At 53.9% G+C, this 21,260-nt stretch overlaps 4 protein-coding genes across 4 annotated transcripts in view; 2 read left to right on the forward strand and 2 right to left on the reverse strand.

Moving 5' to 3' along the window:
- Nucleotides 1–382: 382 nt before the first annotated feature.
- On the reverse strand, nt 383–6,322 carry VOLCADRAFT_106845 (uncharacterized protein). Its single transcript, XM_002955511.1, has 4 exons — nt 5,975–6,322; nt 4,877–5,711; nt 3,723–4,310; nt 383–394 (listed from the first exon to the last, which is right to left on the reverse strand). Exons 1-2 carry the CDS (start codon nt 6,203–6,205, stop codon nt 5,196–5,198), a joined length of 747 nt encoding a protein of 248 aa, XP_002955557.1. The 5' UTR covers nt 6,206–6,322; the 3' UTR covers nt 383–394; nt 3,723–4,310; nt 4,877–5,195.
- A 586-nt stretch (nt 6,323–6,908) lies between these two features.
- VOLCADRAFT_66018 (uncharacterized protein) lies at nt 6,909–7,406 on the forward strand (the record flags this gene model as incomplete). Its single annotated transcript, XM_002955461.1, has 1 exon — nt 6,909–7,406. The coding sequence occupies one exon, from the start codon at nt 6,909–6,911 to the stop codon at nt 7,404–7,406; it is 498 nt and encodes a 165-aa protein (XP_002955507.1).
- Nucleotides 7,407–8,509: 1,103 nt separating this feature from the next.
- On the reverse strand, nt 8,510–10,913 carry VOLCADRAFT_83291 (uncharacterized protein). The gene is made up of 5 exons (XM_002955512.1): nt 10,838–10,913; nt 10,236–10,373; nt 9,657–9,775; nt 9,206–9,269; nt 8,510–8,694 (listed from the first exon to the last, which is right to left on the reverse strand). The coding sequence occupies exons 1-5, from the start codon at nt 10,874–10,876 to the stop codon at nt 8,617–8,619; spliced, it is 438 nt and encodes a 145-aa protein (XP_002955558.1). The 5' UTR covers nt 10,877–10,913; the 3' UTR covers nt 8,510–8,616.
- A 655-nt stretch (nt 10,914–11,568) lies between these two features.
- Nucleotides 11,569–21,260, forward strand: part of VOLCADRAFT_106846 (uncharacterized protein) — a gene marked incomplete at its 5' end in the record, with an annotated part of 19,210 nt that continues 9,518 nt past the window's right edge. Inside the window, 9 exons of the mRNA XM_002955462.1 lie at nt 11,569–11,641; nt 11,970–12,195; nt 12,473–13,094; nt 14,058–14,590; nt 15,307–15,472; nt 15,963–16,312; nt 18,620–19,274; nt 20,039–20,244; nt 20,888–20,954. Of these exons, the coding sequence (XP_002955508.1) occupies nt 11,569–11,641; nt 11,970–12,195; nt 12,473–13,094; nt 14,058–14,590; nt 15,307–15,472; nt 15,963–16,312; nt 18,620–19,274; nt 20,039–20,244; nt 20,888–20,954 (2,898 nt within the window). The remainder of the gene's footprint in view (nt 11,642–11,969; nt 12,196–12,472; nt 13,095–14,057; nt 14,591–15,306; nt 15,473–15,962; nt 16,313–18,619; nt 19,275–20,038; nt 20,245–20,887; nt 20,955–21,260) is intronic.

The raw sequence follows: 21,260 nt of genomic DNA on the forward strand, positions 1-21,260 counted from the left end.
GGGTATCCCTTCCTCGTAAGCTTCGGTTTGGTTTTGCAGTCGCCGGATGGATATGTGTGCTGTGTGTGCTGTGGGGAGGGGTGTTGGAAAATGGTGTGGCCGCTGTGGTTTGCATCTTGCGTGGGAGTTGCGATCCATTTCCCCCGCTGTGCGCGATGTGGATGTCTTGTGGTGAACTGATTTGGGAGCTAGGAAGGGAAACGGTGGTTCGTCTTTCGCGTGCCTCGGGAGGTGGTGAGGCGGTGTGTGCGACGGGTTGGTCAACTCTTTGAGGCGTAGGTAAGGCCGAGAGAGGTGTTTAATAACGTTGAAAACACGGAGGGCGGGGATCACGATCGCGAGAGCTTGCGATAGAGGACGGCACGGTGCATATTCCTTTCCCTCACTCGCGCGTCTGGGAGGTAAAAGGAAGGGAGGGACGGAGAGAGGGACAGACAGTCAACCGCCAGATGGACGTTGACGGACGGTCAAGTGTCCATGAGACTCTTGGGACCATTGCTATCTGTGATGGAGCATTGTGGCGCGTAGGTGTCTGACTTAAGTACTACTTACACTATGCACTTACATAGCATGCAGCAATGCGTTGCATAATGGCTGCGTCCTAGGGCGCATCATATCAGACGGTTGCAGATTCCGCCCGTGTGCCATTTCTGAGAATCTGACGCTACTTGTGTTGCCCTGAAACAGAAGACATGCGGTCTTTCAAAAGGGGCTCGAGTTGTCGGCATCGCCTCGGGTGTCATGCTGTCTTTGTTGGGGTGGCCGCTGCCACCGCCATCGTTGGTGTGGTGCCACCCATCAGGTGCCGTTCTAGTTAGTTGGAGCAGCGCTAATGTATGTACCGTGAGGAGTGTTTTGAAGGCACTGAGTGAGAGCGTTGTATGGCGTTGGTGGAGACCTGGTGCCGTACCGTTGGTGGAACAGAACGTTTTCGAATTCCGCAGGGGCGCGTGACTTTGAGCAAAGAGACCGCGGATTCGGCTGACTGCTCTTATACGGCTGTTTTTCGTGGGATACACTATTTCTGTATACCGCAATGTTGGACTGGCTGGCGATGCACCGTGTGCTGTTGCGTGTCCGACGGTGGGCAGGCTGGGGGGGGGCTCAGGCGTGCGCGTGACTGTGGTACTGTACAGGAAAAGACGGGACACGTAGTCGAGGAATCCCGACGAAGCTGTACTGGCTTAATGGATATTCCGATCATTTCTATCGTGCCCCCGAGCCGGTTATTCATATCCCACGACCTGAGCATGTTAAGGAGCGGTCCTGCTGCTGTGAAATTATGCCAAGGAAGGTAGGGCCTTCCTTTTATCCCACCGACCAGGATCATGCCCCATTTGCAGGTCGAATGATCTTTCCTTTCCCTCTGTCTCTAGCTTCAGGCTACAGGTCGTATCAAGCAGCGGCATCAACCCCCAAACGATGCTGTTTAGATTACACGACCCAAGAGTATTGAGGAAATGTTGTGGATTCTCATCAGCTGCTTGCAAGTAGACTGTGTCCTATGGTTACGATGTAACAGTACAATCGCGTGCAAGCAAAGAACCCACACCATCCAATCTGGCAGCCCACGTTCAATCTATCCACCATGCCAGGAGAGCTCATGCTTTTAGCAGGTGGACGTAGGCAAGTCGTGCTCCCATCAGATTGTGCTTTCTTCCCGCCTACGCCTCGCTGTAAGACACCCTCAAGAGCAGCTGAGGTTCACCATTTCGAAGCCAATTACGACTTCACAAGGCTGTTTAATAATCGCAGCAGGTTGTGTGAAACAGCCGATTACAAAACAGCCGACTAATCTCGATTTGCCAGCTCGGCATTGCGCAACCTCGAAAAACTCTTATGTAACCAGGCCAGATGCGGTCAGCGCCCGTCTGTCCGTGGTGACCAGGGCCCATTTGTCTTGGCCCTCAACACGAGGTCTGTCTCAGACCCTGAGCACGGACAGAGCCCCTGCAGCACGAACTACACACCACCCTGTTCCCATTACTTCACACGGTAACTAAGCTACAAAGGCGACCAGGAAAGTAATTTTGCAGACTGCAAGTGCAAAAGCACCCGAGTGGTGAAGAGCCATTCTACTTACCCGCGTTGTTTCCGGGACGACTACCGGCCACAAGACACAGACCCTTCTTTGTATCTTACACAGAGCTACATAGCACACAAGACCTGACTACCAAAAAGGGGACATCCCCTCCCCACCAAACGCCGATGCCAAGCGGGCTGCCGTACACACACATATAAAGTGCGCATTAAGGGAAATCACATGCAGAAAACATATCGTACACTAGTAGTACATCTGTACGGTGTAAGTATTGACACTTTGGTAAACCTGTTTTTCCAAAGACAGTCCCATACAGCGAAAGCATATTGCGACTAATATAGTACACATCCTTGCTCTCCAAGCACTGCAGCTGGTAACACACTTTTGATGTCGCGGAGCGGCGGCTCAATCCAAACTTAGCAAGAAGGTTCGTCTTGTCGTACATCTAAAATCCCCTCGGGTCGGGTCAAAGCCTTTTCAGGCACGATCGCAAGATATTGTTTCGCCTCGGGCGGCTATACCTTTTACTCTCGCTTGGTGCCCCGCTTGCGGGTGCAATTCCTTAGGGCAAGCAAACTTAATCGCATTCAAGTCAAATGTCCACGTTGCAGGTCGCACCCCAAGTGCTTGTGTGTGTGTGTATGTGTGTGTATGTTTGTGTATGTGTGTGACTAGCATGCTTCAATCAGTATGCATAGGTTTACCTGTTGTCCCTAAACCCGACCCTTGCCGGGTACTCGCTCCCATTGTGCCCCGATTCAACAAAAATGCACGAGGAGGGGAATCAGTAGCTGCTGTATCACTCTCAGCGGCCCAAACAAAACCTTCCTACGAGTACGTGTCCCGTGAAGCCCCCCTCATAACCCGCCAAACCTCGACCGCATACCATGCGCATGTACGATATGACTCATGCACGATTGACGCTCGCTCGCATTGTGGTTTCACGTGCCCGCACATAAGACATACAGGCCGCAATCTCCCATCTTACGCTTACGCGCCTCACAATTCAGAGAAGATGAAATTGCTGACGAGATTCGATGAGCACCAATCCGCTGCGTAAAGAGCTCGCTGCGAAAGGCGAAGTCGACATAACCAAAAGAAAAAATAGATTTGATTCCGTTCAGCACTTTGGAGCGCGACACATTCGACCCTAGGAACAACCAGGCGAAACGCAAACAGCCTGTGTGTGGAGCTTCCTGACGTGCCGCGTTCTCAGGCTGCCTTACTGAATTTTTGGAGCTGTGTTGCACCGTCGCCCACAGCCACTTCCGTAAAACCTTGCGTATGCGCGCCAGCGCCGTCCTCCAAAATCCTCTACCAGCCGTGATGATGCGCGGGACCCTGGAAATGCAGCGCAAAGCCAAAAAGACAATACACAGAATAACAAAAGATACCACATATATGATTACATTCACGGCAATAGTAAATTCACGCAAACCACCATAGAAAGCCAGAGGACGAAGGTAAGGAGGACAGAAGGTACCTAAGGGCACGATGAGGTGTGCGGCAAGCAAAACCTACAGGATGGGGACGTGCGAGCGCATGCAAACGGAAAAACGGAGTTGTCAACCCGATAGAGGACGGTGAGGTGATAGTTGCAGCTTTGTGGCTTAAATGTTTTCAGGGGAGAACAGTGACCCTTCCTCCGTAAACGAGGGGAGACGAAAACACGGCGGCCTACCAGTAGCGGCTCCGGCTGGTTCCTCACGTCGATGCCACCATGTGCGCCGTTCCCGCCGACCGGCCTCGCCTCAGCAAATGGCACAGGCGCCGCGGCTTCGCCGCCGCCGCCACCAAACGGCATCGCATGAGCCGGGCCGTTGGCACCAGCCATAAAAAAATGAGGCTGCGGCTGCCATCCCATATTCGGATGGGCCACGAAGGGCTGCGGCTGCAGTGGCGCCGCCTGTACGTGCTGGTTGAGCACCTGCGGGGCAGGCGGCAGCGGCGGTGGTGCAGCCGCCGCCGCAGCAGCTCCCGCATGCTGCAGGGCAACGGCCGCAGGTCCCGCGGCTGCGACTACGACAGGTACGATGCGCGGGCCACCGCCGCCACCGACAGCACCGCCGCCAACCACGCCCAGCGCTTCGCTGCGTACGGCGCAATGCCGTATTCCGCTGGCAGCAGATTTGGCGCAGTCGGTCGTCATGCCGGCGGCCGCAGTCGTTGCATCAGAGGGCGTGGGAATGGCTTGCAGTACCAGTCGTACAAACAGTTCCGCTGTCAGGACGCGCGCCACACGTGCCATAAGTTCGTTGTTCTCAGGATCCTGTCGACACGTACAGAACGGAACAGAACCGAACGGAGGTAAGCTATGAAGGCGCATGCCAGTAAGAGACGTCAAGCCAGCACAAAGTCACCAAGGCGGGGCCACAAAGATCATTGAGCCAAGACAGGCTTTTCATCAATAAAGGCAAGCGTAAAACCTTCGCTCGCTAGCTCCCTACGGGTTACAAAGGGGTAACAAGGTCCGCATAAATTGCGTGTGTGACGGCGTCCATAAAAGCCTGAAGGGAACGGTCAGCTGCAGATCAACGCAATAACCCACTTTTTTGAAAGAAAGGCTTTTTGACCCGACCACTTGAGACTACCCGGCTATACGAAGGGGGGAAGAGGAAATACTAGCATGTACACTGTCGTGCTGTGGGATTGAGCCACAGCAAGAGCAGTCATTCACGTGGCCGGCTCGCCTGTCTACATGTCAGACGTCGGACGGGGCCAGGCAGGCCGTTACGATGTGCCTGGTCATGTACGTCGGACCAGATGATGCAACAACACCTTCCACACGACGACTGTCAAACGCACCCCTCCACTGCTGCTCAGTAAGCAGCTCACCTGAAGTCTCCAGTCGAAGAACCGTCGGCCCAAGAGCGCCGCCGTACTCTCCGTCAGCTCCTCGAGGTCCAACCGTACAGCCAGCTCCAGGCACCGCACCACCCAATCCAAGGCTCCAGTAGACGGGCTCCCCGGCCGAGGTGGCGGGAGCTGCAGGTAGTCAGCTGCTGCTGCCGCACTTGCACAGGGCTGCGTGGCTAGTCGAGGGATGACATGCTCAACCGCAAAGGCGGCACACCGGTCGATAATTTGCGGACAATGGTACTTATCAGCGAGGCCCAACAGCGGCAGGAAGCTGCGACGGAGTTTGGGAAGCGCGTTATCGAAAGGTCATTATGAGGCTGATCACGGAAAGTAGCTGGATTGAGAGTGAGGGAAAGATGTCAGGGCCATTAAAACACAAGAAGTCTGTTGCTGGGATGCATGTAAGGCATCTAAGGACATGGGCAAAGTAGGGCACCGGTGGTGCATGTTTGGTTGCTGTCGAGGCGCATGCAACACGCCATTGTGTTGCGCGCGTTGCGGGTGAGAGTGACAGGTTAGGTGTAATGTGGTCTCTGCAGGATGATGGAAGCATGAGAGCTGCTGAGAACTTTAAGCGTCCCTTTAGTCTGTCCGGTTCAAAAGCGTGCCGGAAACCCCGTAAACAAACAGGTTCTAACCAGAGCATGGTACCCGACACCGCACACCTGGCGGCATCCAAAGTGGAACCTTGCTTGCGGTCCTTAGGGTACGGCGTTGGGTAAAGACAGGACAGCAGCAGCATTAGGTCCGCAGCCGTGTCCGTCAGGGCAAGGGTGACGAAAGGGCTCCCTGAGGATGAACCCATCGCATCCTGGCATCCGGAAGAGGCGCCCAAAGCACCAGCGCCACGACCAACAAGCACGCGCAAGTGGGAATTTCAAGCAGCCATACAAAACAAATTACTGGCAAGCGAAACAAGGCTGTTCAGATACGCCACAGCTCAACGACTTTGGTTGTAAAGTGCACCGTAATGACTACAATAGTTGCTTCGGGAGTTGCGGCTCATAGGCTCGAATGATAGTGGCGGCAACAGTACCTATTATGCAAAAGGCTATCTTTAGACGCAAGACCTACCATTTCCTCTTCGTGCGCGGCGATCAGGTCAAGGAAGAGGCGGCTCCACATTTCCAGCACAACCCGATGCAGCCATAGCTCCTGCCCATCGCTCGTCAGTACGCGAACATCCGCCCTAGCGCCCAGTGGTCCATCACGTGAAAAAAACTCGTCAGGCCGCCGCACTCCGCAAGCTCGCCCAGCCTGTTGCGTTGCAGGTGAGACACCAAGGACCCTAACAGGGGCTGCCATTCTACTTTACCAATTAATGGTCTGCCTTGTGATGTAAAACCTTTTCGAGTAAAGGGTAAAGTCAACGTTGGCAACTGTCGTGGCAGTGCAGGGAATCAATTTCAATACTGTAGCAAGTACTGTAGGTAAGTACAGAATAGAAGATTTTTCGAACTCATGGCAGCATTGTATGAAAGGCTTCTCGGCACCTTAGGGTTTTCAAACCTACCGCCCGTCCAAAGCACGGCGTTTTAAGTTTGGACTTATTTAGACCAAGCCACTTTTCAGGTGTGGCCTTTCCAAAAAATATGACTCGTGAACTGCAGCCAAAAAAATATTCCTGCAACGAAATGGGGGTTGCGCGCCGCGATCTTAGGCCGTTGACCACTGTTTCACGCCTTCCCTCGCCCTTCCAATTTAGACTCGACCTCTATCCTAACATACATATCCCGTCTCACTATCACATCTCCGCAACACCAGGCCCTGATTAAGCCTTGATGCTTGCATGCCCCACTGCACCAAAAGTTGTCGTTGTCGGCCCCCGCCATCTCACCCGCCCTCTCCCTCCGCTACTACATCTCTCCCCCTTGAATCACATCCACGTTTCCATCAATCCAGGCCTGAAGAAACCCAACCCCCAAAATAATTTCCCGCACGCACGCAGGTCTCACTGTATCGTCCTCACCTCTCCAGTAATCTCGTGACAGGTCCCACGCACCTTCCCATGGACGCAGCACCCCAACCTTCCCCCAACCCATCAGCCTCAACCGCTGCCACCGCCACCACAACAGCAGCTAGGCCCGCAGCCGCGACTCGCAGACAGCCCCTCTCCAGGGATAGCTCCCTCATGCCACGTTACCTAGAGCTCATTCGCTCCGGAACCAAAACCGTAGAAGGTCGCATTCGTGCCGGAAAGTGGGCTGACGTCATCCCAGGGGACATCTTCCGCTTCTTCAGCACGCAGGCTCCACCGTCTTCTACACTACCCGCCAACACAAACACAAATAGTGTATCCGTACGGTGCCGTGCTATTACTGTACGGCAGTACGACAGCTTCCAGGCCATGCTTGAGGGCGAGGGCCTAGCGGCGTGTCTGCCTGGCGTGCAGAGTCTGGAGGAAGGAGTGGAAGTGTACCGATCGATTCCTGGTTATCGGGAGCGCGAGGCGGTGGAGGGGGTGGTAGCGGTGGGGCTTGAGCTACTGCTGACTGACGACTGCTGACTGACGACATAAAAGAAGCTGTAGCAGAGGCAGATGTGGCCACGGCAGCGGCGCCAACAGCGCTCCGCACTTATTAGGGACGACGGACATTGGTTCGGGGACCGGCCGCAAGGAACATGGAGGAGCAATGGCTTAGACGAGGACAACAAGGGAGTCAAGTAGGAGATTGTGGATATAGCTGTTGTGGCGTCCCATGGCGCATAAGTTCCCAAGGGATGTGTCCACGTTAGTAATACGGACTGGGAGGGGGAGGACGCGGAGGGAGAGGTGGAATTGGGTGGTATGGCACCGGCGTGAGCCATACACACTTAAGGGCCGGTAGAGCTGCGTGATTAGAGTGTGCAAGCAAAAGCTTCTTCCCGGTAAGATCCAGACCGGGGTTAGATGAGTACCCCCTGACGGTAGGTCATTTTTCTGATCATGTCGAGCTAGGGAGGGACTGTAGCCTTGCAGGAACACTCCAGAGGAGGACAACGAACGAGCTCCTCGTTGAGTACTGTCGTTTCATTGTATGTTGTCGTGAAGCTGCACCGGTAAACAAGAAGGTGCGTTTGGGGGTAGGGGAAGGGGCGGATAAGGGTGGGGTGTTCTTTTTTCGAACTCCTCGGCCCCCCGGCCATAACTCTCCCAATACACTTCCTGTGTCTGTCCCGCGATTAACAATGACGCCCCAAGGGCTCATTCGTCTTCATTCTTTCGTCAAGGCGCCCGCTCTCTCCTCCGTCAAACCTGTTTCCTACTCTCAAAATAAAATGAACCCAATTGCCATGGTTACTGGTTAATTTAACGATTTTGATTTGTCCGTCACCTCCATCGTGTGGCCATACACCCCCTGCCAGGGAAGCGCTGTCAGCTCTGCCACCTGCGGCCCTGCCCGCGAGGATTCAATTTACCCAGGGCCTAGATATACCGCTACTGTCAGCTCTACCCTCCGTTCCCAACTCCTGTCGTTCTGGGTACTTGTAAACCCATACGGAGTTAAACAACACTTCCCAAACTCATTCCAAAAAGGAGGCTTCGGAGATTTAAGTTTAAATTTGAGTTTGAATGGCAGATGAGCGGCAAAAATTGGAAACCCAGTTGAGCATGATTCGAATGTCACAAGACGGTGTGAATATTCATATCCAATAAATTATGAATCTTCGTGCTGCCAGTTAAGCCTTTAATCGGTCTTCGCGAATATTAAAACACCACTGAGGTTCTTCGCAAGTCAGTTGCCAGCGAGGTTGCTATCTTCCAGGTCCGCGGCGTGGCGCTTTAAATCCTCCAGCGTGACGTACTCGAGGGCCTGACGTCATGTACGACAAGAAAAGGTACGACGGGTCGAAATGACAGGACTGTCCACGGCAGCGGCATCACTCCGAGCAACACATAAGCAAAACTCAACAGCCTAACAATTCCTAGAACACGGCCGCTAGGGGCGGGGAACAAACCAAACAACTCAGGGATTTATGGTTTTATTGAACCATCCTTCCCCAGCTGCACGAGTGCCGCCTCCGCACTTTCTTACTCATCCAGGGCTCCATAGTCCTCGTGGTTACCTCCATTAATGGTCAATCCTTACCAAGGTTCTCCATGCTTTGGTTCTCACTCATCGTCGTATATGGTACGGCACTGGGTTTTGGAGCCACAATACATGGAAACACAAGTACGGAATCCTAACACGATTCCCAGAACTGAATGCGATACTCTCCTCCCCATACACGTCCCAGCGGAGCCCAACACGCAGATCCAGATCCACAAACCTCATACCCTTTTTTGAGGTACACTAGTTTACCGTACACTCGTGTGTGCCGTACCTTGATGTTGGTGCATCGAAGGAACACGGAAGGAGCCTTCCCCACCTCAAGCGCCTCCCGCCACCTGCGCGGTCGCAGTGTGAAATCCCCGGCGCCGGAGAATCGATTTTCTCCCAACGGAAACCAGATAAAGAAACAGACAAACGGTCATACAAACAGACAAACGCATGAACGCACGTGCGGCCCAAACACAACCGACCGGGCGCGGACCCGCAGGGCAGGTGAGGGCATGGATGTAGATGCCGGGTTGTGGTGAGCTCTGGACCAAGCTTCATGAGCTCAACTGCACACAGACACACCGCTGCCCTTTGCAGATTCAGCTACCTTATCATCAAAACTTCCCCAACCACCAACTGCATGTAGTTCAAACCACCTTCCACTCCCACAACCACCCAACTCGTAACTGCCAGTTGACTCCCTACCACACCAACAGCCTCGTTACTTGTCGTACCGTATGGCACAGAGGCACCACTTGTCCCCGGCTTTAAGCCCTGGGAAATTGTACCACGGTGCCGGAGTCATAAGGTCGTTTCCTCGAGATCGCGTGAATTCCAGAAATTCCTGCGTCACCTGTTCAATGCATTTTCAGGTCCAATGCGCGTGCGTGGGTGGTGAAAACAGGCAAGGATGTTGATGCAACATGGGTTGCACTTGTGGTACGGCGGTGCTTGGTAATATCTGACGTTGATGGTGGGTCCAACCGATGCATGTGAATAAACTAAAGATCACCGGAGATGCTTCGTGTGAAGGTCTACAGGAAGATGTGAATCAGGAAGATCTTGAACACGCAATTTATACTCGCAGATGCCGCACGTGTCTCGACTCGCCCCCTCAATACCGCGTGCTTCGGGATGAGATGGCCTCGCGAGTTTTTTAATGCAGAACGCGCTAACCAACCAACGGAAGGCCGTTGCCCTGGAAATCCAGACCCAATTACACGGAAAGGCGTACGGTAAACCTCCGAAAATGTCGTAGCCCGTCTTTGCAAAAAGGGATGTTCCCAGTGTAGGAAATACTTTTTTATTTTTACCTGTGCGCAGATGACGTGGCGACCAACGTCACTTTCATCTGTACGGCAAAACCCGTCCCTGTAATAGCCAGTGCGGGGTGAAGTACAGCAGCACTGTAGCGGGCCCCCCAGGACGTTGCGCGGACCATCGACGGTTGCCTGCATGTACGGATTATGTACGGAAATGCATACAAACTGTAGCCGGATTGAACAAGCAAGATGATGCGTAATGATTCTGGCATGAGCATGAGCATGAGGAGAAGCAAGCAGTTTCCATCCATATCGTGGACTTGCAAACGTTGTTTAAAACAAGCGAAGGTTGACTATACCCCAAACGGACGAGGCATGGTTCAATCATAGCGAACAGCTTGAACAAAAAGGAGCGGGAGCTGGGTCGCCCAGGGTTTCTTTTGCGTGGCTATTCGCAGAGTGTGGCTTTAGGTAGAGATCGATGGCAGCAGTTAGAAAGGAAAGCGAGACACGATGCGCGATGTGCGCGCGCAACAAATGACATGGTCTTGTTGAAAGTGCCTTGGAGGTCCTATGACGTCGACAGACTTTGGGGAACGCACTCTGGAGCTGGCGAGTGTCAATAGCTACGGCAAAGATGCAACTAGACCCACCGCATGTCCGTTTCCATTGGTATTGGATTGCTCCACCATTGAAGCACGTGTTAATACAAAGCGCCTTCCTGGCCTGATGCAAGAGCTCCTACGCAGACGGCCAGTTGGAGAACTTCGGCGTGGGGCAGGAGGCGAAGACCACGCCGACACTCTCAAGGCTGGCTAAACTTAAATTGTATGGTTCGATAAAAATTGCGGCTCTTGACCCAACGGCGCCATATGGCCCTGCAGCATCGTCTCACCTATGCACAGCACTTATACTCCGAAGGGCCATGTAATCACACGCCAGGTGCACGCTCCGTGATTTGGAATAGAGCTGTTTCTTCCGCCCAAGGTTCAGCCAGGTTTTCAACCGGGAAAACGGTCGTACGACACCATCAATTGTCAACATATCATAAGTGGCCGTCTTGTTTGATTACAAAAGTTTTAGCTCCAGCGTAGTTTCACTGTGCACAAACTTACAGGGACTGTCCAACTTTCCTCGTTTGCATAGGTTTGAGACACGTTAGCGGACTGGCCGACAGGCTTGAAATGAAAATGCATAGGGTATGATATCACCAATCTAATGTACCACGTTGTATGCTATGGAACGAACGCGGTTAATATATGAATCCGTTAGGGCTTTGACGCGACGTCCGACACCTTTACAACCACCACGTCTTTTGCAGCATGTATGGCTATCGTTCGAATTTTTACGATGATACCGTGGGTGACTCTTATCTTTCACATTAATGCTAAAACCTGCAGAACTGTGCGCGGAGGCTGCTCACTCCGAAAGCTACCGTCGGCCGTCATCGTCTGGAGGTGCGGCTTAGCCCCGGCCTCAGCTGACCGGAGCAGTCTGTGGCTCTTCGTGTCGTGAGGAACAGGCGAAAGGCACCCCCACGAAATACGACCCCCTTACCTCCCGCGCTGACATCACAACAAACCGCGGGTCAACATGCCAGCACAACAAACCGGGGCCCCTCCAGCTGCATCCCTTGCGCCAGGCCCTCAGCAACACCAGAGGCCCACTCCGAGCTACGCGGATGTAGTCAGTGGAACACGGCACGCGACACCGCAGCTCCCGGCACCTGCATGGCCAGCTGCGGCCCCGAGAGCTACCTTCCCACCGCTACTCCGAGCTCCACAGGCGCCGCAGCAACTCATCCAAACAGCACCGTGTCTCCCCCCCACGCGAACCGGTCCCGCGAGCTCGGAATGGCCAGGTCCTCAGCCGCTACCGCCACCACCGCTGCCGCTGCAACCTTCCTGCTCGTACACAACCTCCGTCATGCCAGCATCGCAGCCATGGTTGCAGTTGCCGGGTCCCCCGGGGTCAACGAGCGCCGCCACTTCCTGCGTGCCCAGTTCCTCCCGTGTTTCAGAGGTCCCTCGATGCACATCGGCATTTCACGACTTCAATAATAATTGTAGTAATTCGACGCCCTACCATCAGCAGCACCAGCACGGGCAGCACCAGCTGCAAGGCGACCTCGGAACTCCCTTTCTTAACGGGTTGTTATTAGCGTCCCCCGGCCCAGAGACACGGTACGGCGACGCGGCGCACATACCTCCGTGTCCTCCGCTATTCTTCGATCCACAATTGCCGTATTCCAACCCGTGTCATCCCTATCACCACATGCACCCAAGTAGAGTCCCGGGCATGGCCATGAGTCCGCCGCCGCCGCAGCAGCAGCAGCAGCAGGCATTTCTTCGTACATCACCCCCTGTGGCGCTTCACCCCGTGTCAAACTTCCCCTGGCCCTCGCCGGTTCTCGAAGTCTGGTCGCAACCACAGCAGCAGCCACAACCAGTCTGGCATGCGCCGTACATGCCCGTACTGCAGCCCGTACACTGGCCGCCGCCGCCTGGCGTGGATCAGCAGGTGCAGCAGCAACAGCCGAAGCCGAATGTCCCCCTATGCTCCGCCAGCGCTGAGGATGCGAGTCGAGGAAAGAAGTCGGGACTTTCGCCCGAGGCTTCCAAGCCGCTTCCATCGCAAGTGCTTCCTAGTTCTGGAGCCAGTGACGTAACCAAAGAGGCGTCTGTCGTGCAAGCGGCCCCAGCCGGCTCGGCGTCAGCGAAGGCGATGGCGGCGGCGGCGGCCGAACCTGTCAGCGACTCGCCAAGGGCTGAGTCGTCTGAGGCGGGTGTGATAACGCCTGGCAGAGCCGCCAGCCCGGCCATGGCGGCGGCGTCTGTGGTTGCCGTATCGTGTACGGCACCGCCGGCGGTTTGTGAGTGGGTGCTGGCAGGCGGGCTCGACAAGTTGCAGGTGTGGGGGCCTGGGTTATGCGACTGCGCTTTGTTTATGTTTAGTGTACAACTCCGATACTTTGTACGGGATAAAGAGAGGTGTACGGCACATGCAGGTGTCGCCGTGATTTATGTCAGTATTCACTTACCGGTACATTTACAGCTGCTCTCAAATCATATCGAGCTGCACTTGCGCATCTTCTTGCCATCCCCCTAGAATGAACAGCGCAAGAAAAAAAGCAGGAAAGAGCTGTATATGGTACATTTGCCAGATTGCGACACGCAAGACGGCGGTGTTGGTTTAGATGTTACATGTACGACATATACGGGTGTGGGTGGGCAACTGCGGATACCCCCCCGATGTGTTTCACCCGGGTGGCATATCGACGACGTAATCTCGACCACTGCACGTCCTGTAAAACAAGTTGTCGCTAAGTTTTACTTGCAGGGCATTGTAATTTTTAATTCCGCATCCATCCCCACAGCCATCCCCACATCCGCAACCAAACCAACAGTGTGTGTGTGTGTTCCCGGCGGGGGTTGGGGAAATGTCGGTGGGGACAACCTGTGCCCCCACACATATTTCCGCCTTATTCCGGAACGTGGCTCCGAATATATATGTGTCTTCCTTACCCTTCCCACCGGGGTGCTGCTGCCGCCCTGCCGCCCAGTTATCTTCGCCTACAATCCTTATATGAACCCCCCCTCGAGTCCCGTGTTTCTTACGTTCAAGACCTGACAGCTGGCACATCCTTCCAGCATCGATAGTAGAAGATGTTAAAAAACTTCTTAATAAATAGAGGAAAGTGGGAAACCATGTCTTTAAGAGCCCTCGAGCTTCCCCAGCGGCAGTCGTCACCATTTGTAAAATGCATCCCGTATGTAAATGTATGAAATACAATGATGTTCATTAGTTGTGTTTAGTCTTGGCCCCAAACAAACAAAAAGAAGTCTGCACGGCCACCACGTCCCGTTGGCGCAGGTCTCCGCTCTGGAGACTCCGGCCGGCATTCCTCATGAGCGGTACGGCATCGCCGTTTCTGAAGATGTCAGTTTCGGCGTCCAAACCATCCGCGAGGTGGAACAAGATCAACAACCGCAACCACAACCACAACCGCAACCACAACCGCAACCACAACCGGAAGGAGTGCTACAGCAATCCGAATCTGGCCCGGAGCGGCCTTCTGCTGTACCCTTGCCAAAGCTGGACGGTGCCAGCAGTAGCAGTACCAGCAACAGCAACAACAGCAGCACGAGCAGCGGGGATGTGGGTGACGCGTCTCAGTCAACCTTCACGGGTGTTGCGAAAGCGCCGTCTGGGGCAGCTTCAGGAACAGCAGTCGCAGCCGCGGCGGCTGTGACAGGTCCACAACGTGACGGCCTGATGACGGAGACAGCCGCAACCACCGCCCCGAGCGCAGTGGTGAAGGGATCTTTTCGCGTTATAAACCGGAGAGCCGCTGCCGTGTTGCTGGTCAACGCGCGAGCCGCACCTCAATACAGCCATTGCCTCCGGTACGTTCGTACCAGCTCACAGGCACTCCTTTCCGTTTAGTTATAACGTGGTATAAAGTAAAAAGTGACTATCCTTATACATTTTGTCATGATTGGAAATAATAAATATCGCGCATTTGATTGATGCGATTTCATCAAGACGATTTGAACAACGGGATGTCATCAAGATCTCCACTGCGATTTTGCAGATGTCCCCAGTGGGGTGGGGTGGGTGTTTTCCCCGGGGGTGCATTTTATTAGCGAATTCTTTGGGCATTCGTGGTCAAGGTCACTACGCGCTTCTGGAAAGTCTACTTGGGTTGGAAGCAGGAGAAACAGAGCTAGGGAGTCTATAGATAATGAGGTTTGCTGCCCGAAGGCAGCGGTTGAGAAAGTCATTGACACGGCCGCGGAAGCCATCTGAAGCGCTCGGCCATAAAAGTATTACGCGGGTGAGGCGGTGCACGAGACTCCTTGGCACATACTGGGGAACTTCAGCAAAGTTAAGCATACAGTATATTGCAAAAGAAAAGGATCAGAATTAGAACCAAATTGGGTCAACCATAATGTTTTGACAAATAAAAATTGGGTAAAGAGTAAGCGTATGGGCTCAGTAGGCGGCTCAGGCAGCAACTTTTTGACCTAGTATATTTCCATGGGGTTTGGGGTTGAGAGATGAGGAATACGACATTGAAAATGTCATGCTGCTTTTCTATTTTGTAAAACGTCAACCGCAGGCTCCAGGATCCTGTCGGCATCACGGTGCAGGATCCGGCTCGGGTCATGAGGCGTAAGAAAACCCTCTCTCTGGGCAGCCTTCCTGCGTATGTTGGCAACACACCGGCAGTGTTGCTGCCTCCCGGGGCCGAGTATGTAGTGGATGTGGTCCTTAACCTCAGCAAGGTACGCAGAGACAACGACGTAAATTCCATTGCTAGCATTTTAGTCACGCTAATGTAGACGTGGTCAAAAAGTACGCCATGCGACAATAAGTAATACAGCAAGCAATCTGCGGGGAGTTGCGGGAATTGAACCCACGACCTCTCGCACCCTAAGCGAGAATCATACCACTAGACCAAACTCCCTTTCATGCTCTATGTAGAATTATCCTTCAACATATCCTGGTTAGGCAGCGTACGAAATCGTCCTCGCGCGGTGCGGTGAAGCTTGTAGGCACAGCATATACGCGCCTGCGTTTGTCGTCGACGCGGGTACCCTCAGTACCTCAGATGGACAAGTGTCGAGATGCGAGATAGATAGTTTCAAAGTTCCTATATTTCCTTGATGATTTTTCTTGTGCTTCCTGAGCCTGGTGCACAGCAGAAACCGTTATTGCTTGCCGACAAACAACCAATTCCGCCCGGCCATCCCCCACGTCACATTCCCTCTGCAGGCCAATTTTAGGAGCCAACGCGCCGAACGGGGGTTGCTGGCTCAACTGGTACTCTTCACGTTTGTATTCCATTGGAGTGTAGATGGCAGCGATGGAGTTGTTCTCCAGCCACACGGCATCGCAAAACTTCCAGCAGATGGCGTTCCAACATCTGTTGTGCCAGGCGGCATTGAGCAGAACCTGTCAGATGCACCATGTTTGCCTACTTGCTTGAAGGTACATTCCAAGTTCTCCCATGCTGCCGTGATCGGAGCACGTGTGGCGGTCGCAATCGTGGACCGAAGGCGGCTCTTGGAGGTTAAAAGCATGCTGAATGTGATGGCGCCGCCCTTCATTCCAAAAGAGCTAAGGTGCGATATGCCGTTTTGCGCAAAAGAAAGGCAGTGTTGGCGCCTGTGTTACTCAAACAACCTTCCGTTACAACATTAGATGATCTTAGTGCGTCCGGGAAACCTCCGCACAAAGGCTTGCCCTTGGTCTATATTCGCTGTCAGCTTTGTGCTGTGCACTTTCCATGGTCCGGGTGCAGTATTCCATCGCCCAGCTAGGTTGATATGGATAGGAACTTACATGGTAGATAGGGCCGTTAATTAATAGTAAATTATTAACAGGGTTGCGACCGGATTACTTTTGACCGTCCGGCGTAATACGACACCCAAAACGTTTACGCCCGGCGTATGGCGTATTGCACGGCACCAACTTTTTTACGCGGCGTATTTTCCTTTACAGTACTTCTAGCCTGGAACACTTGCATATAGCAGAAGATCAACACTGGATCGTTCGGCTGCTTAAATTTGTCGTGTGATAGCGACGGGCACTGCTCCAAGTGCAGGGCCAGTTTGTGCAACTTGGCGCGTCTGGCAGGGATTTCAGTGCCGCATGCCTTGCACTTCTTAGCGTGACGGCGATTAGTAGTGCAATATGGCCCTATGTTTTATTATGTTTTATTGAAGTTATCCCTATGTTTTATTATGTTTTATTGAAGTAATCCGGACCACGTTTGGTTCGGACCCATCATCCATCGTGCCGCCTGACACGAACACCGACTGTTTACCTGCGCCGGTCGATATCACTGCACTACTAAGACGACACCATTAGCAACGGGGAGAGCAGTGCGCGCTGTTTGGGGTAAGAACAAGCGGTTTCGGGCCTGTACGACCATACGGAAAAACTAATACACCGTTAGTTGTTGCTCCAAAAGTTAAATCATTTAACTTAAATGCCATTTTCTGTTACAGATAATGATACACAGGAAGGCCCGAAGAAGACGGGCCTAACCACAAGATAAGCTAACCAGCCAAACGCGCGCATAAATGACGGCCCTGAGGACACGAGCCGTTGCGAGACAGTTAGACTAACAGTCACGCATTGGGCCTTACGTCCAACTAACCCAGCTTACTTAACGCAAGCTCGCACTCAGACGTCGGCAACCGCAGTTTTGTGGTCTTGGGAACGTATAGGACGCCTGTTTTACTGCAACCCAAAATTTTTTTAACGGCACCGTCAGGCCGGTCAAACGGCCCTACGGGCCGCATATGAGGCCTTTCTGCCTTTGGATAACGTATGTGTATGTGCGATGTACCAGTTTTACTGCTGGCTGCGAGGTTTGGGAGCTTTTTACGGTCTTGGGAACATTGGTACGATCCGAGGGTGCGCCTAAGAGCTGCCGATGTCTGCTCGCACTAATACGCCGGCCGGAAAATCGACCACCTCGCCGGCATATCTTGGCGTGACTGTGCTTGGCGTATTACTCGGTAACACGGTCGCAACCCTGTTAATTGTGTTTAGTCGAGGAAGTAATTCTTGCGATGAGTAAGATATATGTTGTCCACATAGACATTTGTTGGCATAAACCTTAGGGTTTCCAACTTTTACCACTACTGTGTAGATGCAGAAGCAGAACATAGATACAAGTGAAATTGTAGTGCGTGAGGGTTGCTGCCAAACGCAAAGCTCGTCCTTGAGCCGTGTGACCCGGGAGCGTCACCATAAGATGTGCTCTTGGAGCAAAGTCCTTTCCTCTTTCTTGGGCGGACCGCCTTGTCACAATCACTGGAGTCCTTACGCGAGAGTAAATCGCCGGCGCTTGCTGCCGAGGGCGCGTGATCATACCGTAAATAATGCAAAACGAACTTGTATCCACTAAAGAAGCATATACGGTCCCTGACACAAGGTCATGATGGTCCAAACACCATAGACAGGTTTTTAGCGCTTTCGCTTTCCGCGCTATGAGAGCCTGTTAAAGAACACTGTGGCACTGTGTCCCTGCCAAAGACAATAATTGAGCCACACAAGGAAAACATTAATTTTATTAGCTTAATATAACAACGCAAAAGGCTATATGCATGTGACAGCTACGAAAAGGGTTTGCCCAGAGAGGAAAACATGCTGATGAGGGAAGGGTGTCGGAAAGAAACGGCGCACCGTGTGAATGCTCTGCCCGGGCACTCGGTAAGATAACACGCTTAACAAAGGGCCAAAAGCGCGGCGAGGTTTTACAAAGCCGCAACTGAACGCTGCTGCTGTTACCTCCATACACCAACAGCAGCAACCCGCATAGATACGCGCGCGCAACTGAGTACGTGCTTTGAACCCCGCCCTTGAGCTCCGACGTGTGCCGTACTCGCCCCCAACCCGAAACCCCCAAACTCATGCAGGCTCCTCTTCCACACTGCGCCTGCTCGAGTCTACGCCTGCCCTGTCTCCGTCCCAGACGCGCTCCTATCTCCCGAGAACGGTCCCCACTGCGTCTTCACATGTGCCGTACTCGCCGCCGCCCCTGCCGTACTGTCTCTCCGATTCATCATCACCGCCCTGTCAGAGCTGCTGCTGCCGGGGTCACCAGTGCCATCGTCGTACCGGTGCACATCCGCTGCCGCTGCCGCCGCGTCGGTGCTGTTGTCCGCAATGGACAGCATTTTGAGGCCTGCAGCGGCAGTAGCCGCCGCGGCGGGAGCGGGTAAGAAGGCCACCGTTGGCACTGCAGCTTCAGGGGTGGCGACGGCGGAGGCAAGCTCTGGGACTCCGGCTCTGGCGGCGGCGGCTACGATGGAGTGGGCTCAGAAGGAAGGTGTGGGCCGACCCGCGGTTCAGCAGCTCCACGGCCTCCATGATTACATGGCCGCCGCCGCCGCCGGCGCCTTTAGTGCCGTCACCGCAGGCGGCGGCAACGGTTTCTTGACCCATGGGTTCAATGGCATCCGGACGCCATACGGCGGCATCGATGGTGGCGGTGGTGGCGGTCAATGGGTAGCTCCGCGGCAGCGACTGGAGGCCGGCCAGACGGCTTGGGCCCGGCAGCTCGCGGCGGTGGTAAGCATGGTGCACATGGAAACAGTTGGGAGTTAGTGGTTAGGAAAAGGTTAACCGCATTTAACAGTTCGGAAATGTGTTGATGATTTCACCTTTTTAAGTTCTTGTTTCCAGTTCGGCGGTTCATGAGCCTTTTGGCTCGTCTGGACCGTACAAGCTTGAAGCTTGTAACAAAAAACGTCAAAAAAATGTCAAACCTTTTTTTTTATTCTGCAGAAAAGCGCAAACGAATATTATAATTTGTTGAGTTGCCGTCTTCTGTTCGTCTTATTGGATGATAGCTTTGGAGGGTATAATCCTCTAAGGGTGCATTTCCAGTGCGGATTAACGTCGCGGATTAACCCTCTGTCCTCCATCGATACTTGCTCAAACGGCTAAGTTGTTGGCAAACTTACCTCGCCTTTTCAACCTTTGGTTCCCTTATGGAACGAAACTATGTGGTAAGCTCGTACCAAGGACTTCCGTGCCCTAATCCCTGGCCTTAATCCGCACTGGAAATTGACCCTAAGCCTCGAGCCTCACAAGCCTCAAGTCCTAGGCCTAGGTCAAGCCCAGTTCTGACCCCGTCCTGGTCGCATGTACGGCCCATGAGGGGTGTAACCCTTGTGATTGGGAACACATGTTTCTGGCCGGTACGGCAGTTCGGCAACATTCTATAACATTTTTCCTCGACCTCCAGGAGGCCCCCTCCCTTCCTTCCTGTCTGGAACTCGTCCTAACTCCCATTTTTTTAACTCCTCTCCCGCCGCTCACACACCCTGCAGCTCCCGCCGGGATCTAAGGTCCTTCGTAAAGCACTTCGAATGCTTAAAGGAGTGTTCCAGGCGGCATCAGCGGCGGCATCCGCGGCGGCGACTCCGCATGAATCCGCCGCGGCTGTGATGGCGGCGCTCGTCCACCAACGGTCTGAACTGCTGCGGTACGGCAAGCTTTTGGTGGAGGAGGAGGACGTTATGGAGCGTGATATACGGTGGGTGATGGTTACCCCGTCGTGTCGTGTCGACCAACCGAAGCCATTTCTGATGGTCTATATTTGCAATTTTGTTTTGGATTGCTGATTGCGTGATGACCGCGTGCCGTGACGTGGCGAAGTAACCGCAGACCACATCGACCCGATACCCCGGATGGCGGCCACCATGTCATGTGTCACATGACGTTACACGTCGTTTTATCCACAACAAAACCCCCATACCACGTAACCGGCACGGCATCCCATGGTGGAGAGCAACACACATACACAGCGCTGTGACATGTGCTGGTACGTGCACATGCACATGCACATGTAGGAGGAAGTAAATAATCTGGAGGTTACTGTTTACAGCAGGCAAGGTGATGATGGTCTGCGCCATGCAGCCTGACCCTGCTGGCCTTTCGCTCATCTCATGTTCATCGCCGTACATGGCAAATACACATACGCACACACACACGCACGTGCGCAAGCGCACGCACACAGACATATACACACACATACACACACATGCACACACATACACACACATACACACACACACACACACACATGCGGCATGCGCGTGCTAATGCCACGTGACGTGTTGCCCTCCTGCCGGCCCGCCGGGGACGGGGGAACCCTGCCGGGGCTGTCTGACCCGCAGGGGCTTCAACCTCTACAGCGCCCGTGTGCGAGTGGCGCTGTTCAGTGACAACATGCTCACGTACAGGGTACTCAACTGGCCGCAATTTCCAACCGACAAACGGCAACAGCCGGACGACGACAGCGACGACGCCAGCAAGCAGCAGCAGCAGCAACAGCAGAACGCCGCAGTGGCGGCGGCAGCGGCTGCAGCTGCTATAGAGGTGCAGGAGGGTGCTGACGTGGCCCTGTCAGCGCCACGGCCGTACCGCGGCCCCAGGCTTAAGCGGCTGTGCACCGTTGATTTGGGGTTAGCGGCGACGGCGGCGGCGGCGGCGACGACGACGCAAGGGGTGGCTAAGGCTGGCGGCGGCGGCGCTAACGCCGCCAAGTCA

Source organism: Volvox carteri, assembly GCF_000143455.1.
Source record: "Volvox carteri f. nagariensis unplaced genomic scaffold VOLCAscaffold_52, whole genome shotgun sequence".
Classification (NCBI taxonomy): Eukaryota; Viridiplantae; Chlorophyta; class Chlorophyceae; order Chlamydomonadales; family Volvocaceae; genus Volvox; species Volvox carteri.